This window comes from Danio aesculapii, chromosome 13 (assembly GCF_903798145.1).
Source record: "Danio aesculapii chromosome 13, fDanAes4.1, whole genome shotgun sequence".
Lineage (NCBI taxonomy): Eukaryota > Metazoa > Chordata > Actinopteri > Cypriniformes > Danionidae > Danio > Danio aesculapii.
The window spans coordinates 32427167-32451567 of NC_079447.1; the positions used below are offsets into that span (position 1 = coordinate 32427167).

Sequence of the window (24401 nt, forward strand, 5' to 3'; positions counted from 1 at the left end):
GCAACACTTTGGAAGTAAACAAAAACTGTTGTTTAATATGCTGCTCCCCCCTTTATTGAGAATATGCAAAATTTTGTAAAAAACAAAAAGTGCCATGATAATTAAAAGAATTGAACTAAACAAAAATAAATTAACCATACATTTAAAACAATTAAAAAAACAAAGCAAAAAAACAAACACTGATATGATAAACAAGGGAAAAATCAATGTACCAATGCACTTTATCTGCCATCCACCTTCTCCTCTAGTGGCAGACTGTCACACAGGCTGTTTTATTTAGAGGGTCGTCCCACTGTAAAGGCATCTTGTAGTGAGTACAGTGGGATGTAGTGGTGCCAAAATCCATTTTGGAGCCCTGAATTACCCATTCATGTCACATTATGCCTTTGATGTGCAAAAAAAAAAAAAAAAAACATAGCACAATGAATCCAGTCTTTTCATCCTCAAAGACCGACAATAAAAAAATAATAATAACAAGCAGAGAATACTGGGCACTTAGTGACATTATACATGTATAAAACAGAGAAAAGCCCACTGGATGTATTCTGTCAGGTACCTATCTGCACTATTGTCTAAAGTCTACAGTTACACTAGAAATGCTCTTCCTACAGAAAGGCCCGGTAAGTGGTTCAGGCTTACGCCGACATCCTCCTAAAATTACAGACAAGCAGCAGAAGGAAAGAAACCGGTCAACAGTAAACACACACACACACATAGAGCTGGAACAGTTACATGAAAAGAAGGCTAGAAGGTCTTATGTAGACACAGACGTCCGTCAATGCAGAATGCTAGTGTACACACACTTAAGGCCCGTTCACACCAAAAAAGATAAATATAATAAGGATAAAGTTTTATCAGTGGTTATACATGTAAATTATTAGAGTCCACACTACAGCTGTAATGTGAGGAATGATTCTGTTGGAATGATAATTAGAAAAAAACAAACAAACAAAAACAGCCAATTAGAATCCAATCTGTGTTAGAGAGCTTGAGCATTTAAAGTGACAAATGACAAAAAATCCAGCACACCCTTATAACAAACAATGCTATTGTGCATTGATGTGAACGCTAATACCTTAGAATTGTAGCTATAGTTGTTTGCCGTCTGTTCACACCAAGGACAATAAGCCCTTTAAGTGCTGATGTCATAATTATGTCTTGGCGTTTTCTGGAGGCAAAACAATGACAAAAACGAAGGCAGAAAATACAAAAACAGCTCAAAGTGGGTTGTATAAAATTACATCTTGTTGCATTGTTGGGCGGCAGAATACAGGCACCAATTTGAAATTCATCACATACATGCTGCCAGAAAAAGAAAAAACTGATTAAATGCAACAGAATCATCGGACTGGAACAAATTTTTAAGTGGAAACTAATTGTAGTTATATTTAGAGATTTATAGTTTTTGGTGGCTCATTCACACCAAGTTTGTTAACGATAAAAACATGATATAACAAACAGTTATAATAATAATTACTCATTACCTACAGTATAAGAATCCACCGTGCTTTAAAGACCTTGTGTATTTAAATCAGCATTGACAAAACTGCTTTTTAAAAACAGTATCTTATGATAAACAGAATGTTATAGTGTGTTGATACTAATAGAGTCATCATTTTTGGTTTGAACGGGTCTTAAAGGCTGATTCAGTTGTCAATAGTGCTGATCGAGGGAGCGTAATGGCGAAAAACTACAAACTAGCCAGGGCGCAGTTTTTACATTAGTGCATGCCATGCATTAGTCTGCAAGTTCCCTCTTTATGTTCTGAAAACTGAAAACTATAAAATGATGCAAAGAGAAGTTCAATGCATATTCAAATAGCCAATGATACAAATTCTTCTTTACATTCCAAAAAATAAAACTAATTCCAAGAACATAATTAAGCTAATTTAAAATAGCTTGAAAGCACAAAATTGCAACATCTTAAACATTTTCCCCTCAAAAATGACAGTTATCTAAATACAAATTTCAAAATACAGTTGCGCATAGTTTTCTGTATTCAGTTTGGTAAACCGTGTTATCGAAGCTCAGAGGTGAGCAGACAGGCACTGGAGAGTTGTTTTAGTCCGTTCATGAGGGATTCGTCTGGCAGTCCATTCGGCTTGGTTGGCCACTTGCTTCCTGTCATCTGCAGCTGTTTGTGTGTGTTTTGGTGCGGTTTCGCTGAGCAGTCAGTCCAGATTCACGTGTGTGATCCTAAAAGTTACACTTACAGGGTACAACTACAGACAGACCTCATACAGAGTCCTGCAGAAGGGCACGTGACACATTATACATACACATAAAAGTTACAGTATGTAGTTCTATTAGTCCAGTTTACTAAAAGTTTTTTTTTATTTGCTAGCAATGGCACTCTCCTCTCCGGTGGGGTGTGTGCGGCTGAAGTTGAGTGCTACACTGGGTTTTTCTGGGATAGGGTTGGTTATGGTTGGTGGTGGTTGTGGGGTTCCGTTACTGGGCAGCGGTGCCCATCCGCTCTGAGATCCAGGGCTGATTCTGGGTTTGGGGGCGGTTGGACTGGTCAAGCCGAGGCTGGTCAGAGCGTCAAGGGTTCCATCAGGGTCCACCATGACATTTATAACTGCAGGAATGAAGATGTTAGGTAATGTATTAGGTACTTGATATATGTCTTGAAATACAACATCTTGACAATGTATTTAGGTTTGGTAATAAAAGCGGAATAACTGACAAAGTGTCATTGTTTTACTGAATCAGCATTAATTCAAATGGTAAGCTAAAATTGACCATAGTGGATGTGTGAATGAGTGTGGATGGATGTTTCGCAGTGATGGGTTGCAGCTGGAAGGGCATCCTCTGTGTAAAACATATGTTGGATAAGTTGGCGGTTCATTCCACTGTGGCGACCCCAGATTAATAAAGAGACTAAACTGAAAAGAAAATGAATGAATAGTTCACTATATTCTTTATTGTGTAACTCATACTAATAAGTGGATATAGCAACACTATATTGATGGGTTCTAGGTCTGTATGATGTTGAAAAATCTAATATTGCGATATTTACATTTTTTTGCAATATATATTGCGATACGAATACAGTTTCACCAGATGGTTTGAATTGTTCCATTTAAGGTTTTTCTGGAGAGTCTAATAGTATCAAAGTCCCTTTAGTCATTTCATTCGGCGGCCATCTTTAAAACGCTTCTCAGGCAGTATGCACTCGGGCATTCTGTCTGAATGGGAAAACATCAAATTCTCCAAAACTGCTTGCCAAGCTTAGGGTTAAATTTCATATTAGGAATCGCCAATAAAATTAAACAACAACTGAATCTTCAGTTTCATTTCTAAATGTCCAAATCACACAAAATCTGCAGAAACTCATGTCTGGTTCGAGCCCCTCCCTCGGAGTATTGTCAGTCTATAGGGATCGATGCTTGGCTACTGTACTAGAAGGCGGGCTTTATTCGCCATATTGACCGTTACACTTTTTTACATTCAAAACTATACGAGTGACATGTCTTGTGGATTCTATAGTCTTTGATAGTATTTAGGTACAGAAATTGAATAATCACAAATGCAAAAAAAAAGCTTTTCCTACTTGGAGTTTTTTTCTCATTTATAATCCAAAAATTATTTATTATTATTTCTTTATACATACATTTTTAAATCAAGTAAAAATATTTTGTTTTTACTTTCAGGAGTAATAGGTCAAAATTAAGTTGAACTTAAAACGAGAGAAACAATCTGCTAATGGGTGAAGTAAAATAATCTTGCTTTCATTTTGAAATTTTTGGACTACAGACAAGACAAAATAAATATAATTGAGACTCAACTTGGCATATCCTGCGATGTGACTATTGTGAATGTGCATACTGCGATTTCGATGCTAAACTGATATATTCTGCAGCCCTAATGGGTTCACACCAACTGTGACTAAAACACTTGCATCATGTCACTTGCTCTGGTTTACTCACAGGATGTTTTTAATCTCGAAAGTATGTAATTTACTCATACATATACTTAAATGTGCATTTGGTGTGAACCCAGCGTAAGATGTGGATGTAAATCAGCCGTCCAAACAAATAAAACACGACACCGCTGACAACATTGGTTTTGGCCATTATTTTCAATTGCTATAATTAGCTATAATGTTAGTTTGGTGAAAAGTAGTCAAGAGCCATGGGTAGTATTTTTATGTGGACTGTATTCATATTTTTTGACTCTCTAAATGCTGGTATCTAATGCCTTGCATTTTATGAAAAACCACACTATCGTCGAAAGGCAAAGTGCAGTAATTACACTTTTGGTCAAAATTGAGTTAAAGCCTAATAACAAAGTCTCCTGGTTCAATATCGACCTGCTTCTGAAACTAAACCACTCATCTACCCACAGCATATCTGACTGTCTGATGTAAAAAACCTTAAAGTGGTTTAGTGTTTGTGTGGTTACTGCACTTTGTAGGGCTATATTGAGTTAAATTGTGCTGCTGTTGCATTTAATGCAGATATAAAAGGCTGTAGGTATTCTTACCTTGAAGCTGCTTTTCTACTCGCTTCAGCTCTGTTAGTATCGATGAAATTTCCTAAACGGTACAAATAGTAATTAGGAAAAATTACAAGTCAATGATATTTATAGTAAGGCATTCATCATTAATGAACTCACCTTGTTTGAAGTTTTGGGAAGGGGAACTTCATTATCCAAACAGAGTTTACTCTCAATATCATCCAAGTTCCTGTCCTTGTCTTTGAACAATATCCTTTAAAAAAGGTGAATTAGAAACTACATTAGTCAATGTTACAAAAACACACAAATAAGATTACATTTATATATATATATTTATATATTGTACTTCTCTGTAGCTTAACAGTTCGTATAAATTTTCGATATTATGAGCAAACAAATTGTTTAAAAACAATGTTTTGTGAATTGTAATGATCATTTTGCAATACAAACCAAATTAATTGAACAGGGAAAATATTACAAATATGATTATGAAACATTATAGATATTTTGAGGCCCATTCAGAAGGTAAAGGTCCCGTAAAGTGCTTTGAAATGTGCATTTTTATTTAATGTTTGATGTAATCTCAACTGAAATATGAAGAGAGGGTGGGACATAGTGTAGCCTCTCCCCTAAAAAAACAGCCAATAGCGTTTTGATTTCTCACAGCTTTGCCAGTGACTGTGGTTGAGCTCCAGCACATCAAATTAAAAGCATCTTAAAGGGGGCGGGGAATGTCAAATACTAGAAAGCATTTGATTGGTCATGATTTGATGAGCAACTGAAGTAACATGAACAAAACTATTGATTCATTTAGACCACATGTGTTAAAGCCAGTTCCTGGAGGGCCAGAGCTCTGAACAGTTTACTTCCAGCCCTGCTTCAACACACTTACCTGTAGGTTTCAAACAAACCTGAAAGACTCAATAAGTTTGATCAGGTGTTTAATTAGGGTTGGAACTAAAATGTGCAGAGCTGCGGCCCTCCAGGAACTGGCTTTGACACCTGTGATTTAGACAGAAGTGACAAACTACAAGCTTTACATATTTATATCTGTTTTATATCTCCTAAACATACATTTTGTCACTATTTTGGAGCACACTAGCTTATAGACATCATAAAATCTAACAATACGGATACTAACACTTTATTTTAATTTTATGGGACCTTCAAAAACATAGTTTTAGAACATGTAACAGTAGGTATGCAAAAAAAAATATCTTATAATTATAATAAGTATGTATGCATATTTCCACCTGCATAATATTACTCGTCTCTGCCCTTCTCTCACAATCAATAACACAGCAATTCTCATCCATGCATTAGTTACTTCACGTCTGGACTACTGTAATGCACTTCTCTCTGGGCTTCCTTCTAAACTTCTCCATAAACTCCACTGGTTCAGAACCATGCAGCTCGGGTAACACCATCTCACAAGCATGTCACACCACTTCTTTATCAGCTTCACTGGCTTCCGGTAAAGTTTCGTATTGATTTTAAAATACTACTCTTCACTTATATATTTATACCCCTTCTCGCACACTTAGATCAGCCAACTCTCTCCCTGATGCCACCTCGCACTCTATTAAGCACAATGGGTGCCAGATCTTTTAGCTCCACGGCTCCTCGACTGTGGAACTCGCTTCCCCTGGATCTAAGGAGCAGTGATAGTCTTCACACTTTTAAATCTCATCTCAAGACCCATCTTTTTAAGCAGGCTTTCTGTTGACTATTTTTTTATCATGGTATTTCATACTCGCGATGTGTTTGTACCCGCAACTCCTTACATGCATATAAAATCTTGTTTGGCAATTATTAATTGTTCTAATTTGTTCAGTTATGGCTGTTGATGCTTGTTGTAGAGCGACCTTGGGTGTCCAGAAAGGCGCCATTTACAAATAAAATGAATCATTATTATTATTATTAATTTTTAGTTTATAATTCTTTATATACTTTGAAAGTGTATATATAATAAAATGCAATTTACTGCTTCACTGAACAATTTTCCAGTTCAAAATAAGAAACGGTACTTTGGCAAAATTAAGTAAAATACTGTTGAAGTTAAATAAAGGTTACTGTTGTTGAATTTTACAGTTATTGTGATATAAAACACAAATGCTTAATGTAGTATGAGAGCTGGAAATGACTTGACTTTTGTAACATTTGTACTTTAAAGGGCACCTATGGTAAAAAATCTACTTTTCAAGCTGTTTGGACAGACATATGTGCATGTATGGTGTATAGACTGTCATATTGGGGTGATATAAGCACACCCAGTGCTTTTTTTTCAATTTAACAACATAAAAAACGCTGGACCAATTGGAGCTGTTTTCAAATCGACCACTACCTGACGTAGGAGAGCGGTCCCCCCACCCACCAATATTGATTGACAGGCACGTCATCATATCCTCAGTTTGTTAATTCACGTCCGCCGTTTTCAGCGTGAGTCGAAGCAATATCACTAAAGGAACACCCCTGCTCTATTTTTAGATGCGAGGCTCATTGGGCTCAACACAAGAGCAATATTCTCCACATTATCGCTCTAATCGGAATTATTGGTTGTATCTTTAGGTAGGTTTGCAAACATGTGTACTTCTCATTGAGTCTACCTTATACTTCAGCCGTTTGCATTTCTCGCGATCCCAGAAGCTCCCTGTGATCTTAACTAGCATGCGTTTTAGAATTCTAAACCTAGGTTTCTATCAGGGTACACTCAAATCGACGGCTGGGCGCCGCAGACCGCTGCAGAAACCTATGTTTAGAATTAAAAAATGCGTGGCACGACGATTCGGGACACTTCATGCTTCTGGTACGCCACAGAGAGTCTGGTGTGCCGTGTTGCGGCTTCGAGCGGCGCATCCGGTGCCTCAGTCAACGTTAATTCAGTGTGCGTGGTTATTAGTTTCTGTGTACAAGCTCGGCACTTGAAACTAGCACACAGTTGGCTGTAAAACTGTACAAAGACACAAATGATTTTGTACTCTCTGCTTGGTCTGTGTCCGAGTCATACATGTACGACTGAATGGTGATCCTCTCTCTCCTTCTCCATCTCCCTGTCTGTTGCAAATGCAGAGCGGGTGAGCTCATGGCCCCGCCCCCTTGTTACGTTGGCTGGAAGCCGAAACTAATTTACATGTGAAGCAACACACCCATAAATCAGCGAACTGTGGACACGCCCCAAACATGACACTTTTTAACACATTATAATAAAAAAATCTGAATTGTGTTTTAAACTGAACCTAAACTGGCACACTTAGAAGAATATTAATATTAAATAAAAATAAAAAAGAGGTAAACTATGTTCCCTTTAATGTACATTATGTTGAATTTATGGAGAGCTCTGCACACGTTTAACTCGATTACTGACCTGATTTTGCCAGCAGTTTTATCTACAGACTGTCGGATTTTGGAAGACAGTTGGGAAACCGATGTGAGCAATAAACTGTCCAACACCGCCTGCAAAAGAACAACCAGCACGCCTGTGTCAATAAGTTACAAAACAAACAACATCCAGTCAATAAAACACTGAGGTAATTATACTCCATATCAGCACTCACACCAGGATCTACAGAACAACATGTTCCCATCTAATAGCATAAACGCACACTTAACAAAAACAAACACTTGATGCATGTGTGCTGAATCATGCTGCAAACACTTTCAATAAAATCCACTTTATTTGGGATATTTATATTGATAAACATATGAAAAATTGAAAGTGAAAAGGCTCATACCGGTCTCACCTCATCCCGGTTCCAGGTGCGTCTGCGCAGGGCCGCCTGAGGGTCCAGGCTGTCCGGGGCCCGGGGCCGAAGCTCCACTGGCCTGCCATTGATCTCTGAGGCTTTAGTGTGAACTACAGGAGGAATCTTCCGGAAGTTTAGGCTTTCATCAAAAACTCTCTCCACCAGCTAAAAAGAAGGAGAAAAAAAAGAGAGATGTATTGAGAACAGGTCAGGGATTTTAATGATATCTAAAACTAATATATACAGTTAGGTCCATAAATATTTGGACATCGACACTATTCTAACATTTTTGGCTCTATACACTAACACAATGGATTTGAAATGAAACGAACAATATTTTCTTTAACTGCAGACTGTCAGCTTTCATTTGAATATGTACATCCAAATCAGGTGAACAGTGTAGGATTTACAACAGTTTGCATATGTGCCTCCCACTTGTTAAGGGACCAAAAGTAATAGGAAAGAATAATAATCATAAATCCAACTTTCACTTTTTAATAGTTGGTTGCAAATCCTTTGTGGTTAAATACAGCCTGAAGTCTGGAACGCATAGACATAAACAGACGCTGGGTTTCATTCGTGGTGATGCTCTGCCAGGCCTCTACAGTAACTGTCTTCAGTTCCTGCTTGTTCTTGGGGCATTTTCCCTTCAGTTTGAACTTCAGCAAGGAAAATATATGTTCAATCAGATTCAGATCAGGTGATTGACTTGGCCATTGCATAACATTCCACTTCTTTCCCTTCAAAAACTCTTCGGTTGCTTTTGCAGTATGCTTTGAGTCATTCTTTATCTGCACTGTGAAGCGCCATCCAATAAGTTCTGAAGCATTTGGCTTAATATGGGCTGAAAATATTGCCTGAAACACTTCAGAATTCATCCTGCTGCTTTTGTCAGCAGTCACATGATCAATAAATACAAGGGAACCAGTTCCATTGACAGCCATACATGCCCACGCCATGTCACTATACTACCACCATGCTTCAATGCTTAGAATCATGAGCAGTTCATTTCCTTCTCCATACTCCTCTCTTCCCATCACTCTGTTACAAGTTGATTTTGATCTCATCTGTCCATTGGATGTTGTTCCAGCACTGTGAAACCTTTTTTGGAACCCTAATCTGGCCTTCCTGTTTTTGAGGCTCACCAATGGTTTACATCTTGGGGTGAACCCTCTGTATTCACTCTGGTGTTGTCTTCTCTTGATTGTTGACTTTGACACACATACACCTACCTCCTGGAGAGTGTTCTTGATCTGGTCAACTGTTGTGAAGGGTGTTTTCTTAACCAGGGAAAGAATTCTTTGGTCGCCCACCATTGTTGCTTTCAGTGGTATTCCAAGTCCTTTAGTGTTTCTGAGCTTACTGGTGCATTCTTTTTTTTAAAGAATTTTTCCAAACAGTTGTTTTGCCCACAGCTAATGTTTTTGCTATCTCTCTGATGGGTTTGTTTTGTTTTTTCAGCCTAATGATGGCTTGCTTCACTGATAGTGACAGCTCTTTGGATCTCATTTTGAGAGTTGACAGTGACCGATTCCAAATGTAAATAGCACACTTGAAATGAACTCTGGAACTTTTATCTGCTCGTTGTAATTGGGATAATGAGGGAAAAGCACACACCTGGCCATGGAACAACTGAGAAGCCAATTGTCCAATTACTTTTGGTCCCTTAACAACTAGGAGGCACATATGCAAACTGTTGTAATACCTACACTGTTCACCTGATTTGGATGTAAATACCCTCAAAGCACATCTTGTTCGTTTCATTTCATTCCATTCAATCCAATGCTGCTTTGATGAACAAAATAATTATCTTTGTACACAGTAGTGTGTGTGTGTGTGTGTATATATATATATATATATATATATATATATATATATATATATATATATGTATGTTATAGTATCGTATAGTATAATGTAGTATAGTATAGTATAATGTAATATAGTATAGTATAGTATAGTTTAGTATAGTATAGTATAGTATAGTATAGTATAGTATAGTATAGTATAGTAAAATATTGCATACTAAGGAAACATGTTGATGCCATGTTGATGCCTTGGCCCCAATCCCAAGACTGGCAGATCATGCTATAGTCATTTGCATAGACTCCAGAGTTTTGATTATATCCAAAATAGTATTTTTAAATTTTATTAAAATAGTGAATTTTATGTTTGTGTGTGTGTGTGTGTGTGCATACACACACGTAGACTTTGAAATATAACATATTATTTCAGCAATGTTAAACAAAGGACAGTGACTTTTTCATTCTTATTCAGGAAGATATAGTATATTTCAAATATATACATATTTGGTCTATTTGTCAAACAAATATTTCTAATTTTCATTTAGTTTAATTTATGAGCTAAAATATCAAATAATTGATGACTTGAGGTTGCACTGTCTGAAGCTTTTAAGACTGAACTCTAAGAACAAAACAATATGGCTTTTAGGATGTATATTATGTGATGATGTGTGTACATGTGATGGTATTGTTTATTAGTTGATGGTATTTAATTGCTTATGAACAGCTTATAACATGTGTAAAGGGGTCAAAGATTTGCTGCAACAAACATTTACCAGAACTGAACTACAAAAGGTAACTATGAAGAAAAAATGGAAGTATGCATGAGCATTTTGTCCTTTATATCACATCATGTCCTGTATCAAGTTCCTTTATAGATATCTCTTTGGTCTTTGCTCTATTTATATTCCATTCACCTGCATCAGAGTTCATTTAGAAGTGAACCAAAACCATTCAGAGTTCATTCTAATCAAACCAAACCTGCCAAGTATGAACACACCCCAAGAACCACTCCAACAAACACCTTAGAAACTGAATAGATTTTTTTGAACGTGTGTATTTCTGTACCTCCTCTCTGGTGTCAATGGCTGAGCCTGGTGTGGTGGCGGCGGTGCTCACTGTAGTGCTGGGCGCTGTGCCGGAGGAGCTGACCGAGTCGATCTCGCCCGCCACATCATGGATCTCTCGTGCCAGGATGGCCAGGTCCTTCGCCAGGTCCTGACTGATCCTGCGCACACAGGGGAACAACCTGTAAACTTTCAGATGGGTGTCTAGAAACTAGGGGCACACAAATACACACACAGCATGCAAATGACAACACAAACTCACATTAGGTAGTCCCTGCTTCATGCGCATGCACATATATATGCAGTATTAAATCACATGAATGCATTTTATCAATGACAAAATGTAGTTTATGTAACATATTCACTGTCGTAAAAGTTTGGAAAGATTTTATTTTGAAAGAAAACGTTTTATGCAGTTAATTTATGCATTTCAATTCACCATATAAGACATTAAAGACATGCTATAAAAAGTTTTCATTTATGTTTTTCTATTATATATAGAAAGATGTTGTTATTCAGAATGTATAATCTCGAAAAATGTATAACAGACTCCACAAAATATGAAGCAGCACTGTGGAGTATTAATAATAATCACACGGAAGACTGGAGTAATGGTGTTAATAGTTTATATTTGACCCGCAGGAGGACATATATTTTTTAAATGAACTGTTAAAACTTTTTCATTAAGTAAATGAAGACTTCATGAGCGTAATAGACTTATTTTAAACATTTACAATCTCATTAAAAACCACACACTTCTGGACAGCAGTAATTTTGTTAAATATAATAGCTAAAAAAATAATAATCAGTATTACATCTGAATCGCACATCTGTTGTGTATAGGCTTTGATTAAACGTCAATTAGAATCAGAATCAGAATCAGAAAGAGCTTTATTGCCAGGTATGTTCACACATACGAGGAATTTGTTTTCGTGACAGAGCTTCTACAGTGCAACAGAATTACAGAGACAGGACAAAAAACAGATAATAAATATATTTAAAAAAAAATAGAAGTAGTGAGTGCAAATATACAGATTGACAAGTGTATGTACATGTTTATTACTATATACAATGTTAAATGTGCAGCTGTTATGTGCAAATTGGCATGTAAAGTGTGTTGTTAAATAAGTGTATATGTGTAGAAAAGTGTATAGCAAGTAGTGATGTTGGTTCCACAATTATTGTAGTATTCATAAAAACCACAAGGTGGCACTATTACTTTATAAATAGATCTATAATTTTGGTTGAGGCATACTGTACAAAGTTTAATGTGTAAAAAAACGTATTAATTTTTAACATAATGTAATACAATTGTTTAAATCATATATATAAACACAGCTATAAACCAAATAATTCAATTCAATTCAATATAGTGATGTCATTGGCCCATGAACATTTCCTGCTTGGCATCAAATTTCTAAACACTAACAAGAGGCGATTCAATCATAACAATGTTAAAACAGCTGTCTTAACATTATTTATCAATATGTGGACCTTTTGGGATTCTCAGAAGCTATGACAATCAAAAGTGTAAAACAGGAAATACGTTAGGACCATTGTTATGGTTTACATCCCTCAAAATGGTCTATAGAAAAAAATAAATAAATAAAATACCACTTAAAAATTCAAATTTTCTGCACTTTCAGGATTTATTGGGTATGGAAGAGAATAAAATGCTAATATCTGTTTAATCTAATACGTTTGTTTTATTCTATATACTGTAGGTCTGATTTCAAACAACTTAACAATAAATAGCACATCCATAGAAAGATTTTTTTCTAGAGATTTTTATGTGTTTTTTTTATTTCATCCATAGGGTTTATATATGAAATAAAGACCCAGTCATATTATTAAAATAATAAAAGTAGTTGGACCTAGCTTTGTTTTGGTAACACCACAGGACCCAATCCTTCACAGAATAAATGAACCATAGCGAGCTGCAAATAGTGCATTTCTCCAAGGCCTTTTGTTAGGGTAAATAAAAATGTTTGTCTTTTACTTTTTTTAAATTTGGGGGTGCTATAAATGAAAGCATGGGTAAATGAAAGATAAAGGCGGAATGAGAGAGTGAGAAAGCGAGAGTGAGTTTGTGATCTGCTTGTTCTCCCTGCAGACTGTCTGTCCTGAAGCTGCTCCTGCTGTGACTAATGCTATATGAGGATCTCCTAAGATAATAGACCATGTCTGTGTGTGTTTCCTCATGCCACACCAGCACTTTTCAATGGTATTGGTTCTCAGTGTCATTTACCTCTTCATTTTCTCTGCAGGGATTCAGAAGATTATTCAGTAAAAAAGATCTAAATCTTTAACCAAACCAACTAGTTCAGAGATGAATCATTGCCTTTTCTGATTTAAAAAAATGTAGTTGATATCAAAGGATTATATGAATACATATTTTTTTGTTTGTTTATTTAATTACAATTAATGTATATATATATATATTTAATTAATTTATTTATTAAAAACAAAGATTTGAAACTATTAGGGTGACGCAGTGGCGCAGTAGGTAGTGCTGTCGCCTCACAGCAAGAAGGTCGCTGGTTTGAGCCTCAGCTGGGTTGGTTGGCATTTCTGTGTGGAGTTTGCATGTTCTCCCTGCGTTCGCGTGGGTTTCCTCCGGGTGCTCCAGTTTCCCCCACAGTCCAATTGGGTAAGATAAATTGTCCATAGTGTATGAGTGCGAATGAGTGTGTATGGATGTTTAACGGAGTGAAGATTTTTTCAACACATTTCTAAACACAATAGTTTTAATAACTCACTTCTAACAACTGATTTATTTTATCTTTGCCATGATGACAGTAAATAATATTTTTACTAGATATTTTTCAAGACACTTCTATACAGCTTAAATTGACATTTAAAGGCTTAACTAGGTTAATTAGGTTAACTAGGCAGGTTAGGATAATGAGGCAAGTTATTGTACAACGATGGTTTGTTCTGTAGACTATCAAAATATAGCTTAAAGGGGCTAATAATTTTGAATGGTTTTTAAAAAATTTAAAACTGCTTTTATTCTAGCCGATATAAAACAAAAAAGACTTTCTCCAGAAGAAAAAATATTATCAGACATACTGCGAAAATTTCCTTGCTCTGTTAAACATCATTTGGGAAATATATAAAAAAGAAAAAAATTTCAAAGGAGGGTAATTCTGATAATTCAGACTTCAACATATATATATATATATATATATATATAGAGAGAGAGAGAGAGAGAGAGAGAGAGAGAGAGAGAGAGAGAGAGAGAGAGAGAGAGAGAGAGAGAGAGAGAGAGAGAGAGAGAGAGAGAGAGAGAGAGAGAGAGAGAGAGAGAGAGAGAGAGAGAGAGAACTTTTAAAAAAGACATTATGTAAAAAAATAAATAAATCAATCAATTTTTTAATAAAAAAAAAAATTACATTACTAATGCTTTGCTTCTTAGACTTTACACACCTGAAACTTGCCTACAGCACTTGTTCACTGTTGCTCTTATAGTTGTGTAAATTGCTTCCTTGTCCTCATTTGTAAGTCGCTTTGGATAAAAGTATCTGCTAAATGACTAAATGTAAATGTTTGTGTATTTAAGCTTTAATCATTATTTTAACGTTCAAAATTACTGGCTAAAATATCTAATTGTCTTTCTGTCTATCTACATCACTACACACAGACAGATGTATATACTAATCATACAAATACAGATATAGGTTTTATGCATTATAAATAATTCCATATTCAGATTACATCATAATCATGAATTCAAATATGTTGTAGTTTGTTATAATATGTTATATTGTTGTATAATGTTTCTTATTTAAGCCACTTATTCAAAATCCACTAATATTGTTAAAAATTCTATTACATATCGGATTTCATAGAATTACATGACTTGCAATGTTCTCACCCATAAAATAAATCATAAATTGAATTATTTTGAAATCATAAATTAAATGAGCCATACGTCAAACTAGACAAACAGTAAAGCATACATAAAGATGACTACACACTATTTGTCACTCTGGGCCACAAAACCAGCCATAAGTGTCAAATTATTTTAAACTGAGATTAAACATCAATTTAAGCGGATGTTTAATTTGGAAGGTATGTTCACACATACGAGGAATTTGTTTTCGTGACAGAGCTTCTACAGTGCAACAGGATAACAGAGACAGGACAAAAAACAGATAATAAATATATTTAAAAAAAAATAGAAGTAAGTAGTGAGTGCAAATATACAGATTGACAAGTGTATGTACATGTTTATTACTATATACAACGTTATATGTGCAGCTGTTATGTGCATAAACATACGTCATCAAATCCAGTTTATGGTACTAGATTAAAACAGAAATCAAATAACAGCATATGAATGGTAAGTGTGACAACAATAGGTATTATATAGGTATAGGTCATATTGTTCATAAAGGGTCCAAAAAATATTTCAGGTCTCTAAATATTTGTGTGTTTTGTTTTTTAAACTGGAATCTAATCAAAAATTAGGTTTTAATATATTTAATGTAGAAAAAATGTACTTATGGTACATGACCGTTACCTAATATTCTTATGATTTTTAGTCTAAAAGGAAAATCGATTATTTTGACTGATCAAGTGCAGTTTTGACTATTGCTAAAAATATACCTGTGCAACAAGACTGGTTTTGTGACCCAGGGTCACATTTTTGAGTCCAGTAACTGTGGGCCATTGGAGAAAAGCACTAATAACACACTAAACACACACACTAATAATACATTGTGCAAAAGAGAGGAGTAGAGTTGATGAGTACCTGGCGATCTCCTCGCTGTGTGCTGTCCAGTCTCGTATGTACTCTTCCTGTTCCCTCATTCTGTTTTTCAGAAGCAGACCCCCAGGACTGGTGGTGACCGGAGTGGGACCCCCCAGAACCCGGCTGGTGCGAAGGGTGGTGCCAGGCCGCAGGCGGATGTGTTTAGGAGAGTTCCGGTTGGAGCCAAACTCGTCCTCAGAGGTAGAGGCGTATTCAGGAGGCACACGTCTCCACCGGTTATTAGCTGAAAGGAGAAAGAGAGATGGGTTATGATTGAAATGTTTACCGTAATACAATTAACAATGGAAAAAAGAAAGTACAGCTCGCAGAGGATGAGTAGTTAATGTATCAGTATTTTTGTCAGTATTACACACACACACACACACAGATAGACTCCTTGCATCTGTATTTTATGATGCAACAATCTTTTTCCCCACTGGTACAAGGTTTATAAACATGACAACGAAACACTCAGCGGCCACTTTATCAGGTGCTTTTCAACTGCTCGTTAATGCAAATATGTAATCAGCCAATCAGATGGCATTTCGGGATGTAGGTGTGATCAAACTGATCTGCTAAAGCACAATGACCATCAGAAAGGGAATGACAGCTGATTTAAGTGGCTTGTTGGTTGGTGACAGATGAAAATGTTGAACTACTGGACTTTTCATGCACAACCCTATAGAGTCAATCTAGGGCCATATATATACTTGCAAAAAAAGAAAGTTTTGCAAACCAAAAATAAAGTATTGAGCAAAATAAATAAATAAATAAATAAATCAATGCAAATCTCCAAAAATCGCAAAGCGAAAATAAATTTTTGAGAATAAAATATTATTTTGCTAACAAAAATAAAGAACTGCAAAGGAAAAATAAAAGTGATATAAAAATAAAAGTTGAGAAATAAAAGTGAAATTAAGCAAAAAAAGAACTGCAAATAAAAATCAAGCAGTGCAAAAAAAAAAGAATAAAATAAAATAAAAAAAAAAAAAAAAAAAAAATATATATATATATATATATATATATATATATATATTTGAAATAAAAAAGAAAACAAAAACATTTTTATTTCTCAAAATTTTATTTTCCCTTAGCAATTTTTTTTTCTCAAATTAATTTTTAATTAATTTAATTTATTTATTTATTTTTGTTAGATAATTTATTAAATTTTCAGCGGAATGAACCGTCAACTTTTTTACGCAGTGGATGCCCTTCCAGCTGCGACCCATCCATACACTTCCATACACGGACAATTTAGCTTACCCAATTCATGTCTTTGGACTTGTGGGGGAAACCGCAAAACCTGGAAAAAACCTGCACGAACATGGGGAGAACATGCAAACTCCACACAGAAATGCCAGCTGACCCAGCCAGGGCTCGAACCAGCGACTTTCTTGCTGTGAGGCGATAGTTTTGCTCAATACTTTCTTTTTTGTTTGCAAAACTTTCTTTTATTTTGCAAGTATACATGGACCTAGATTGACTCTATAACAACCATCTCTAGGGTTTACAGATGATCTTAGGTCAGAGATGAACAGCCACACTGATTTGAGCTGATTGAAAGACCACAGTAATTCAATACACGACTCTGCGACTGAGGACTACAGAAGATAATCTTGCAAAACCCTGTGCCAAAAAAAGATTCAAACCTGTATTAGTAAGTTGTACCTAGAAAAAGTGGCCAATGAGTGTACATTCAAAGCTCATATTTCATTACACAGCTGTCAATTTGCACTTTATACTATATACTATGACAGTTCCCATAGAAACCTTGTTTCGAATGGGGCTACAGCAAAGATACATTCATCAAAATTAACAGCTTAAACAAATCACTTAGCACAAAAGTAGCTGCTGCTGAAACGAAATCCGTTAAAACAAACAGCAAAGCTCTTCTGACAAGCTACCTCTAAAATGGAATGCAAGTGTTGAAAAGGACTTTGGATCGATAGTTTTGGTTGTTCAAAAGTTGACGATGCAAAATAAGAGTTCTTAATAAACTTTTACTTGTGTAATGAATGTTTTCTTTCAGTCATGTTATTTTAGCTTTATGCCACCAGGGGGAATGTGTTTAACTGACCCTCATTTCTTCTTGCTCAGTGCTTGCGTCAGCATTTGAGAGACAACTTTGCTCTGATTTTGACTGTGTGGCATTAGAGAGCAAACATCACTATTAACTTTACACATTAAACTTTCCTCAGAACTAATATGTTGTTACTCTTATACAGCTGTTAATTATTACACAGTGATGATGTAGTTAAAACCTGATATGGTTAAACCTAAATGTTTTTAAAGGGAAAGCAAGTTAGCTGAGGTCCTTTTCATCACTGCAGAGTTTTGATTTTTGAAAAAAATAAAAAAGTAGCTGACAATTTGACTAGAATGACATTTAAAAGCATGCCGAGTATCAGTTTCTTCTGTTTTCACTGTATGAAAACCCAACACACACAGACACACACACACACGAGCAAAGCCCAGAGATGGTACAGTACCCATGGGCTCCTCCTCTGCCAGAACACTTTCAGGCTCAAGTTGAGTTTCTGTGCAAAATGGGAATTTATAAATATCACAAGCATGCAGAGACAGACAATTACAGACAAACATGACTAATGACAGCGATCCAGTCCACATGAAACATCACAAAACTGCACATGCTAAATTCTGCTAAGGTCTCATTACATACTCAGTTAACACAAGGAGGAAACTATGTGAGTTTTTATTGCCTGTAAAACTGTATTTTAAAAACTTTAATACATTCTAAATCATTGATTTATGCAAAATTACATGTTTAAAATTCAAACATATGTTCAAAATTCTTGCCTGTAGCATCAGTCTAAACTGGAAACTATGCAAAATGTTTACCTTAACTTGATCAAACTTTGTTTTTAAATTAAAGAAATTAATGAAAAATAAATCTACACAGATCATAATAGTATTTTCAAAATCCACCCTATAACTATCTAGAGGCATCTTAACACTCATATCATGACTGACTAATTTGTTCACGTTTCTTTTTTTCAGCCATTTTAACTGTCTAAGCCAGGCATGGGCAAACTCGATCCTCGAGGGCCGGTGTCCCTGCAGAGTTTTGCTCCAACACTAATCAAACACACCTGAACACCCTAATTAGTGTCTTCAAGATCACTAGAAAGCTACAAGCAGGGTTGTTTGATTAGGGTTGGTGCAAAACTATGCAGGGACACCGGCCCTCCAGGATCGAGTTTGCCCATCCCTGGTCTAAGCCCAACAATGAACGCAAGGATAACCAACAAACAATAACTTCATTGGATTTTATGATTGTTTTTTAAGTATTTTTATTCAAACCATTCTAAAAAAGCTCAATTAAAACACAGCGCACAGTATTATACGTAGATACATTATATATTATAGATGTTAACAAAATATCTGGATCTAATAGACTCACTAATCAACAAGTCAATTATTATCGCTGCATTCATGCAATACTTTGATTTATAGACGATTTACCAGTTTGTAAACATTCAGGATGCGCGAGCAGAAAAAATGCAGAAAAAAAACGGGAGTGCTAGCATTTACAGCGAAGGAATGACATCCGATGCGGTACAGAGTTTGTTGTTGTATTAGAGATTAGTTATATTGATTCTATATTATACATATTATTTACATAATGCTTTCAGCCTACTGTAATACCTTGTCACCCAGTGATAAGCACAGTTATTTGGCAAGATGAACGTTAAAGTGAGCGGCGTTCATCAGACAGGTCCATTTGCGATAGCCCCCTCCCAATATATATTGGATAAGACACAATGGCCAAGCATCCAGCCCGAAATATACAACTATCTCATTGAAACTCCAAGTTATTTTACAAGAGAGAAGTTAAACGCCTACAAGTTTTTGGATTCCAACAATTTTGTTCTGTGTGGTCACGTGCAAGAAATATTGTTCCATGATTACTAAATTCAAAACTTTGAAGTGGTAAAAACCGAGGTTCTGCCAAGCCAAAGACAAGGAAAGAAGACGGAATCGTGCAAGGCCTGGGTAATGATCAACAAGCAAAACAATTGCATTCTGACAGCGGACTGCATCTGTACGGCAGGGTATGTGAACTTACATGTTTACATTTCATTCTTAGCATCCAGTGTCCGCAGATTAATTAACCATATTTAACTGTTTTTGCTGAAATCACTGCTGCAATCAAAAACGAGTTATGTGTATGATTCAGCATAGCATGAACATACCTGATTTGAAATATAAAATGAAATAACTATCGAGCATTTTTAAATAGGTTGTCACTCTATTCAGCTCTTGTGATGGCTTTTAGCCAAAGACGCCTGCGGTTGGCATTAAAAGCAGTGTGGTGTACGGTAAAATTTATGTTTTCTATTTTTGGACTTTCGATTTTGGCATCCTACCACACAACACAACATGTTTGCTATTGCAACCAGTCTTTTTTTTGCAACCGGTATTAAGTTTAAGCTTGGTGAACTCTGATCTGTGAAATCGCATCACCAGATTACGTTAGACAGAAATTTAAAATATGGACCAATCGCTCGTTTCTATCAAAGTCTAATTATATTGTTTTACCCCACCCCTTTTCACAGTGCCGTACAAGAGAATTTCACAAGCACAAACTTGAGTGATCACGGCTTTATGCCAATTTGACCTATGACCTTCCTTCAACAGACTACTGCTACGATAAGCTAGCAGAAAACAAATCATTTAGCAAATGTTTTCCTAACATTTTAAATCATTCAACAGCTACGTGAGTATATTACAATACCATTCCTCCTCACCTGATGGGGTGCTGTTGACAGGTGTTGTCTTCGGCTTGGGGTCTGTTAGCTTGGAGACACTATTAGCCCTCATGCGTGCAGTTAGCTTGTTTTCTGTTGCTGGCTGATTTGTGCTTTTTAGTCCCAGCCGAAGCGCCGTCTCTGCCGACAAGCGTGTCGCTGTAGTCCGACTAACCGTGGCCTCAGAGTCGCTCCGTGCAGAAAATGAGCCCAGTCTGGTGCGCCGGGGTTGTGCTAGCATGTCAATGCGTGACTGTGCCTTTCTTCCTGATGGAGGTTTGGAAGTGGAGCTGGTGGTAGACACCTCAGATGCCACCGAAACCCTGTCTGCATCTGCCAGGTCGGTGTCCGATGTATCTCCAAGTCGAGCCCTGCGTAACAGGGACGCCCTTGTGGGACGGGGCTGTGGAAGCCCAGCTTGTTTTGCGAGAGCCGCAGTGCTAGTTTGTGGCGTTTTGCTGGGCTTTGAAGACCTCGAGGATTTGCTGGAATCAAGCTTGGACTGCAGAAGGTCATCGGTGGAGGTGAAGTGACCTTTGGTGTGAGAGCGGCTGGAGTACATCTCCTGGTCTGAGGACAGGATGTCTGAGATGGCTAATGAGGACGTCTGGTCATCATCAGTGAGATCTTGGGACGGCTGGCGGCCACGTGAGGCTGTCTGTACTGAACGCCGACCATCAGAGCGGCTTTCTGTGGTTTTGGTTTTGGTTTTCCTCTCTAGACGTTCTCTGGCACTGGTTGTGGTTTTGGATGCAGTGCTTGCATTGCTCTTTTCTCTATAAAGGCTGCTGAGAGATCTTCTCTTCTGAACCGCCTTACGGTCGCCCTCGGCTGCTGTCTGGCTGACCGTGCTGGCTGTGTCGATATCAGATTCAGGAGATAAAGGGCAAGCTGGTGGACAGATAGGTGGGGTTATTGGATCTAACTTCTTCTCATCGCGGAGTTTAGCCTCAAGGAAGGCCATGACAGCTTCGGTGTCTTTGAGAAGAGTTGCTGTGTCCATGCTGCCTACTGAGTCACTGCGTTCTCTTCCACCGTTCTGCCGGTTTATCCGAGGAATCAGTTCAATGGGGACGTTACCGCTGGGCTTCTCAATGGTAAAGCTACCCTGCCTCACCAGTGGCTTCCCAGATCTCTCGCTGTCACTCCCTTTACTCTTGTCCTCTGAACGCCTCCTGCGGCTGTCCTCTGACGTTCGTCTCTCTCCGTTTCCCAGGGGGCGCACAGATTTTCCTGCCTTTCCATCTTGCTGGGCGCTCTTGGATTGGCTAGAAACAACACTCTTGAGGCATTCACCATCACCTTTATGGTCACCGTGGCTTTCTTTTTCTTGTGGTTCTGTGTCCTGCTTCTCACCGATCTCCGAGCGCTTTATTTTCTCCTCGGTGGGAAGCTGGGGGAGAGTCCTTCTTTTGCGCTCAGCTTGGCTGGAAGTTGTGGAGCCGGTGCTCTTGATGGAGATGCTGGTCTCAAATGCTTCACCATCTGAAATTGGAAAAGAAATTGCATATTATTATTGACACTTATATGTATTTTTTCTATTATTTATCCTTATTTAGTTTAAAAAACACAGTTAAACTGAGCTTTCCAGAAAAAAACATTAATATAAAAATATTTAACTGCATGCAGTGCTTTTTCCTAGTATCTCCTAACACTACATTGCTCAATATAATATTTTATCAAAGTGAAGTAAATTACCTCTCTCTTGATGGACGAAGGCTGGTGGTTCGGCTCCAGATCCCTCTGGATCTGTCCGCGTTTGATTAGCTGCTAAACTTGCCCACTGTGAAACCCAGCGAGAACTGCCGACTGCAATCGAATCTTCCACAAGTTTCTGCAAATGAAGTAAAGATGTTTCTATTTGTCTGATTGACAGCTGTAAATGTTACACTCTAAATGTACCCTCCCATAAAGAGCTGGTGACATGGCTGGGTTTCCCAAACAAACTACACAAATAGTGTACATTTACACTACAAAGATGTACTACAAATGGAAAAGAGTTTCCTTTGCATTCTTGAAGATCTTTAGATACAGATAACAACCTTGTCAAAAGCACCAGCGAGAACTACAAAATTGCTTTACAATGGCATTTTGCGATGAAATGCTAAACAACTGTACACATAGTACTGTGGTCTGCCCTTTTTATGCTTGGCAAGTACAAGACACATCAACATGATGTCAACTTTCACAAAATCAACATATGGTACCATTCTGCTTTGGGCATCCCAAGTCCCCGCTTATGGATCTTTCCTGATCCTATTGCACCCCCGCCCCCCCTCTCCATCACTCTCCAACTTTGCTTCCTGTTAGAGCTTATATCGGGACCAAAACATTAAACTCAACCCTACCCGAGCCCGTGAACCATACTGTATGCCCAAGGCTGACCCGGTCCGACACATTAGCTGAAATGAAACCCAAGCCCGATTTAAACCCGACTATTTTTAATACGTGGGCCGTTAACAGACATTCTCAGTTACAATTCTGAGTTGTTTGAACTACAAAAATTTGTTTAGATTTATCTTAATGACAATGCAACAAGGACGAAGCATGTAAACGAGATTGTTTGTTTATTCAGAATGAATCGTAACAAAAGAGGACATTGAAGGCTGACTATCATCCTGTCATCCAAGGCAAGCCTGCTTCATGTGTCTGTACCTGTCTAGATTCTGTCCAGTCTTATTAAAACCTTCAAAAAAACTGTTGTTTTGTAGTTTACAAAGAGACAAAAACAAAAGCCTGTTTTCAACTATTTTGCAGTTTGAGACCATCAATACGTCATTGTTGTGTAAATTAATGGCCCAAAATTCATAAAAGGCTTTCTGTTTTCAGTTGAACATGGTTTTGTGTAAATTCCACATTAGGGAGGAACTTTTTATGATGTTCATGTTGGTTCACTTACACAATGCCATTAGAAATATGTATATTGGCTTCGTAGTGCAGTTTTTTAAAGATGATACCATTAATTGTTTCTGTGTAAACTACAAAAATATAATTTTTATGAAAATGATGTAGTGGTGCATGTGTATGACATGCTCAGAGTTACATGTTTCATGAGTACATTACAGCCAAACAACAATAGCGGACTACAGGACCATATGTGCACAGATGTGTAGTGTTTTCTCTACAAAGTGACAGAACTACTGGCCTGGCATGTATAATACGGGGCTCATGTTGTTTTTGTGGATCTGTGTGAACACTTTTCACGTTTCAAGTACATCACTTTTATTTAAAAGTAAACATCAGTAAAAAACAGTGACATAATAATAATCAGTAAACCCTGTCTTTGAGCATTCCAGAGTGAAGAGTTGGTATAAACATGGCTTGGATCCACAGCAAGGATTCAAAACAAGGCCTCTTTTGTAGACTTATTCTCTCTCACTCTCTCTCTCTCTCTGTGTGTGTGTGTGTGTGTGTGTGTGTGTGTGTGTGTGTGGACATTGCCTTAAGGCAGCAGACTACTACTTCTCATTCCCGAACTGGGTCAGTGAGCAAGTGGCCAATTTTCTGCCTAACAAGGAAGTGGTCAATGGTGGGAGTGACTGACAAAGCCTTGTGTCAGTATTCCTGAAACTGCTTTCAATGTAACATCAAAGCCAATTAGTCAAACTGTAAAATGCAATTCCAACTGCTGTAGCCATAGTCTGAAACAAGCATTAACACCAGAAACAACCTGAATTCTGCTAAATGTGAATCTGCATGATTGATATCAACAAATATTATACTGTATGAGAAAAATTTTGAATAACAGAAACGTTTTTCCACTAGCTCTAGATGGTTTTGGACTTTTGGTTTTGGCAAAAAAA

The 24401-nt window shown here is 37.1% G+C and overlaps 1 protein-coding gene across 4 annotated transcripts in view; it reads right to left on the reverse strand.

Moving 5' to 3' along the window:
* Nucleotides 1–15: 15 nt before the first annotated feature.
* The window catches only part of cep170aa (centrosomal protein 170Aa), a 78811-nt gene continuing 54425 nt past the window's right edge, over nt 16–24401 (reverse strand). For 3 of the 4 annotated variants that reach the window (XM_056470290.1, XM_056470291.1, XM_056470292.1), the window contains 10 exons: nt 22297–22432; nt 20599–22083; nt 18319–18366; nt 15830–16073; nt 11075–11255; nt 8193–8369; nt 7826–7914; nt 4621–4714; nt 4489–4540; nt 16–2581 (listed from right to left, as the gene is read on the reverse strand). In XM_056470290.1, coding sequence (XP_056326265.1) covers nt 2334–2581; nt 4489–4540; nt 4621–4714; nt 7826–7914; nt 8193–8369; nt 11075–11255; nt 15830–16073; nt 18319–18366; nt 20599–22083; nt 22297–22432 — 2754 coding nt within the window. In that variant the 3' untranslated portion in view covers nt 16–2333. The remainder of the gene's footprint in view (nt 2582–4488; nt 4541–4620; nt 4715–7825; nt 7915–8192; nt 8370–11074; nt 11256–15829; nt 16074–18318; nt 18367–20598; nt 22084–22296; nt 22433–24401) is intronic. The other variant, XM_056470293.1, reaches the window with a different exon arrangement.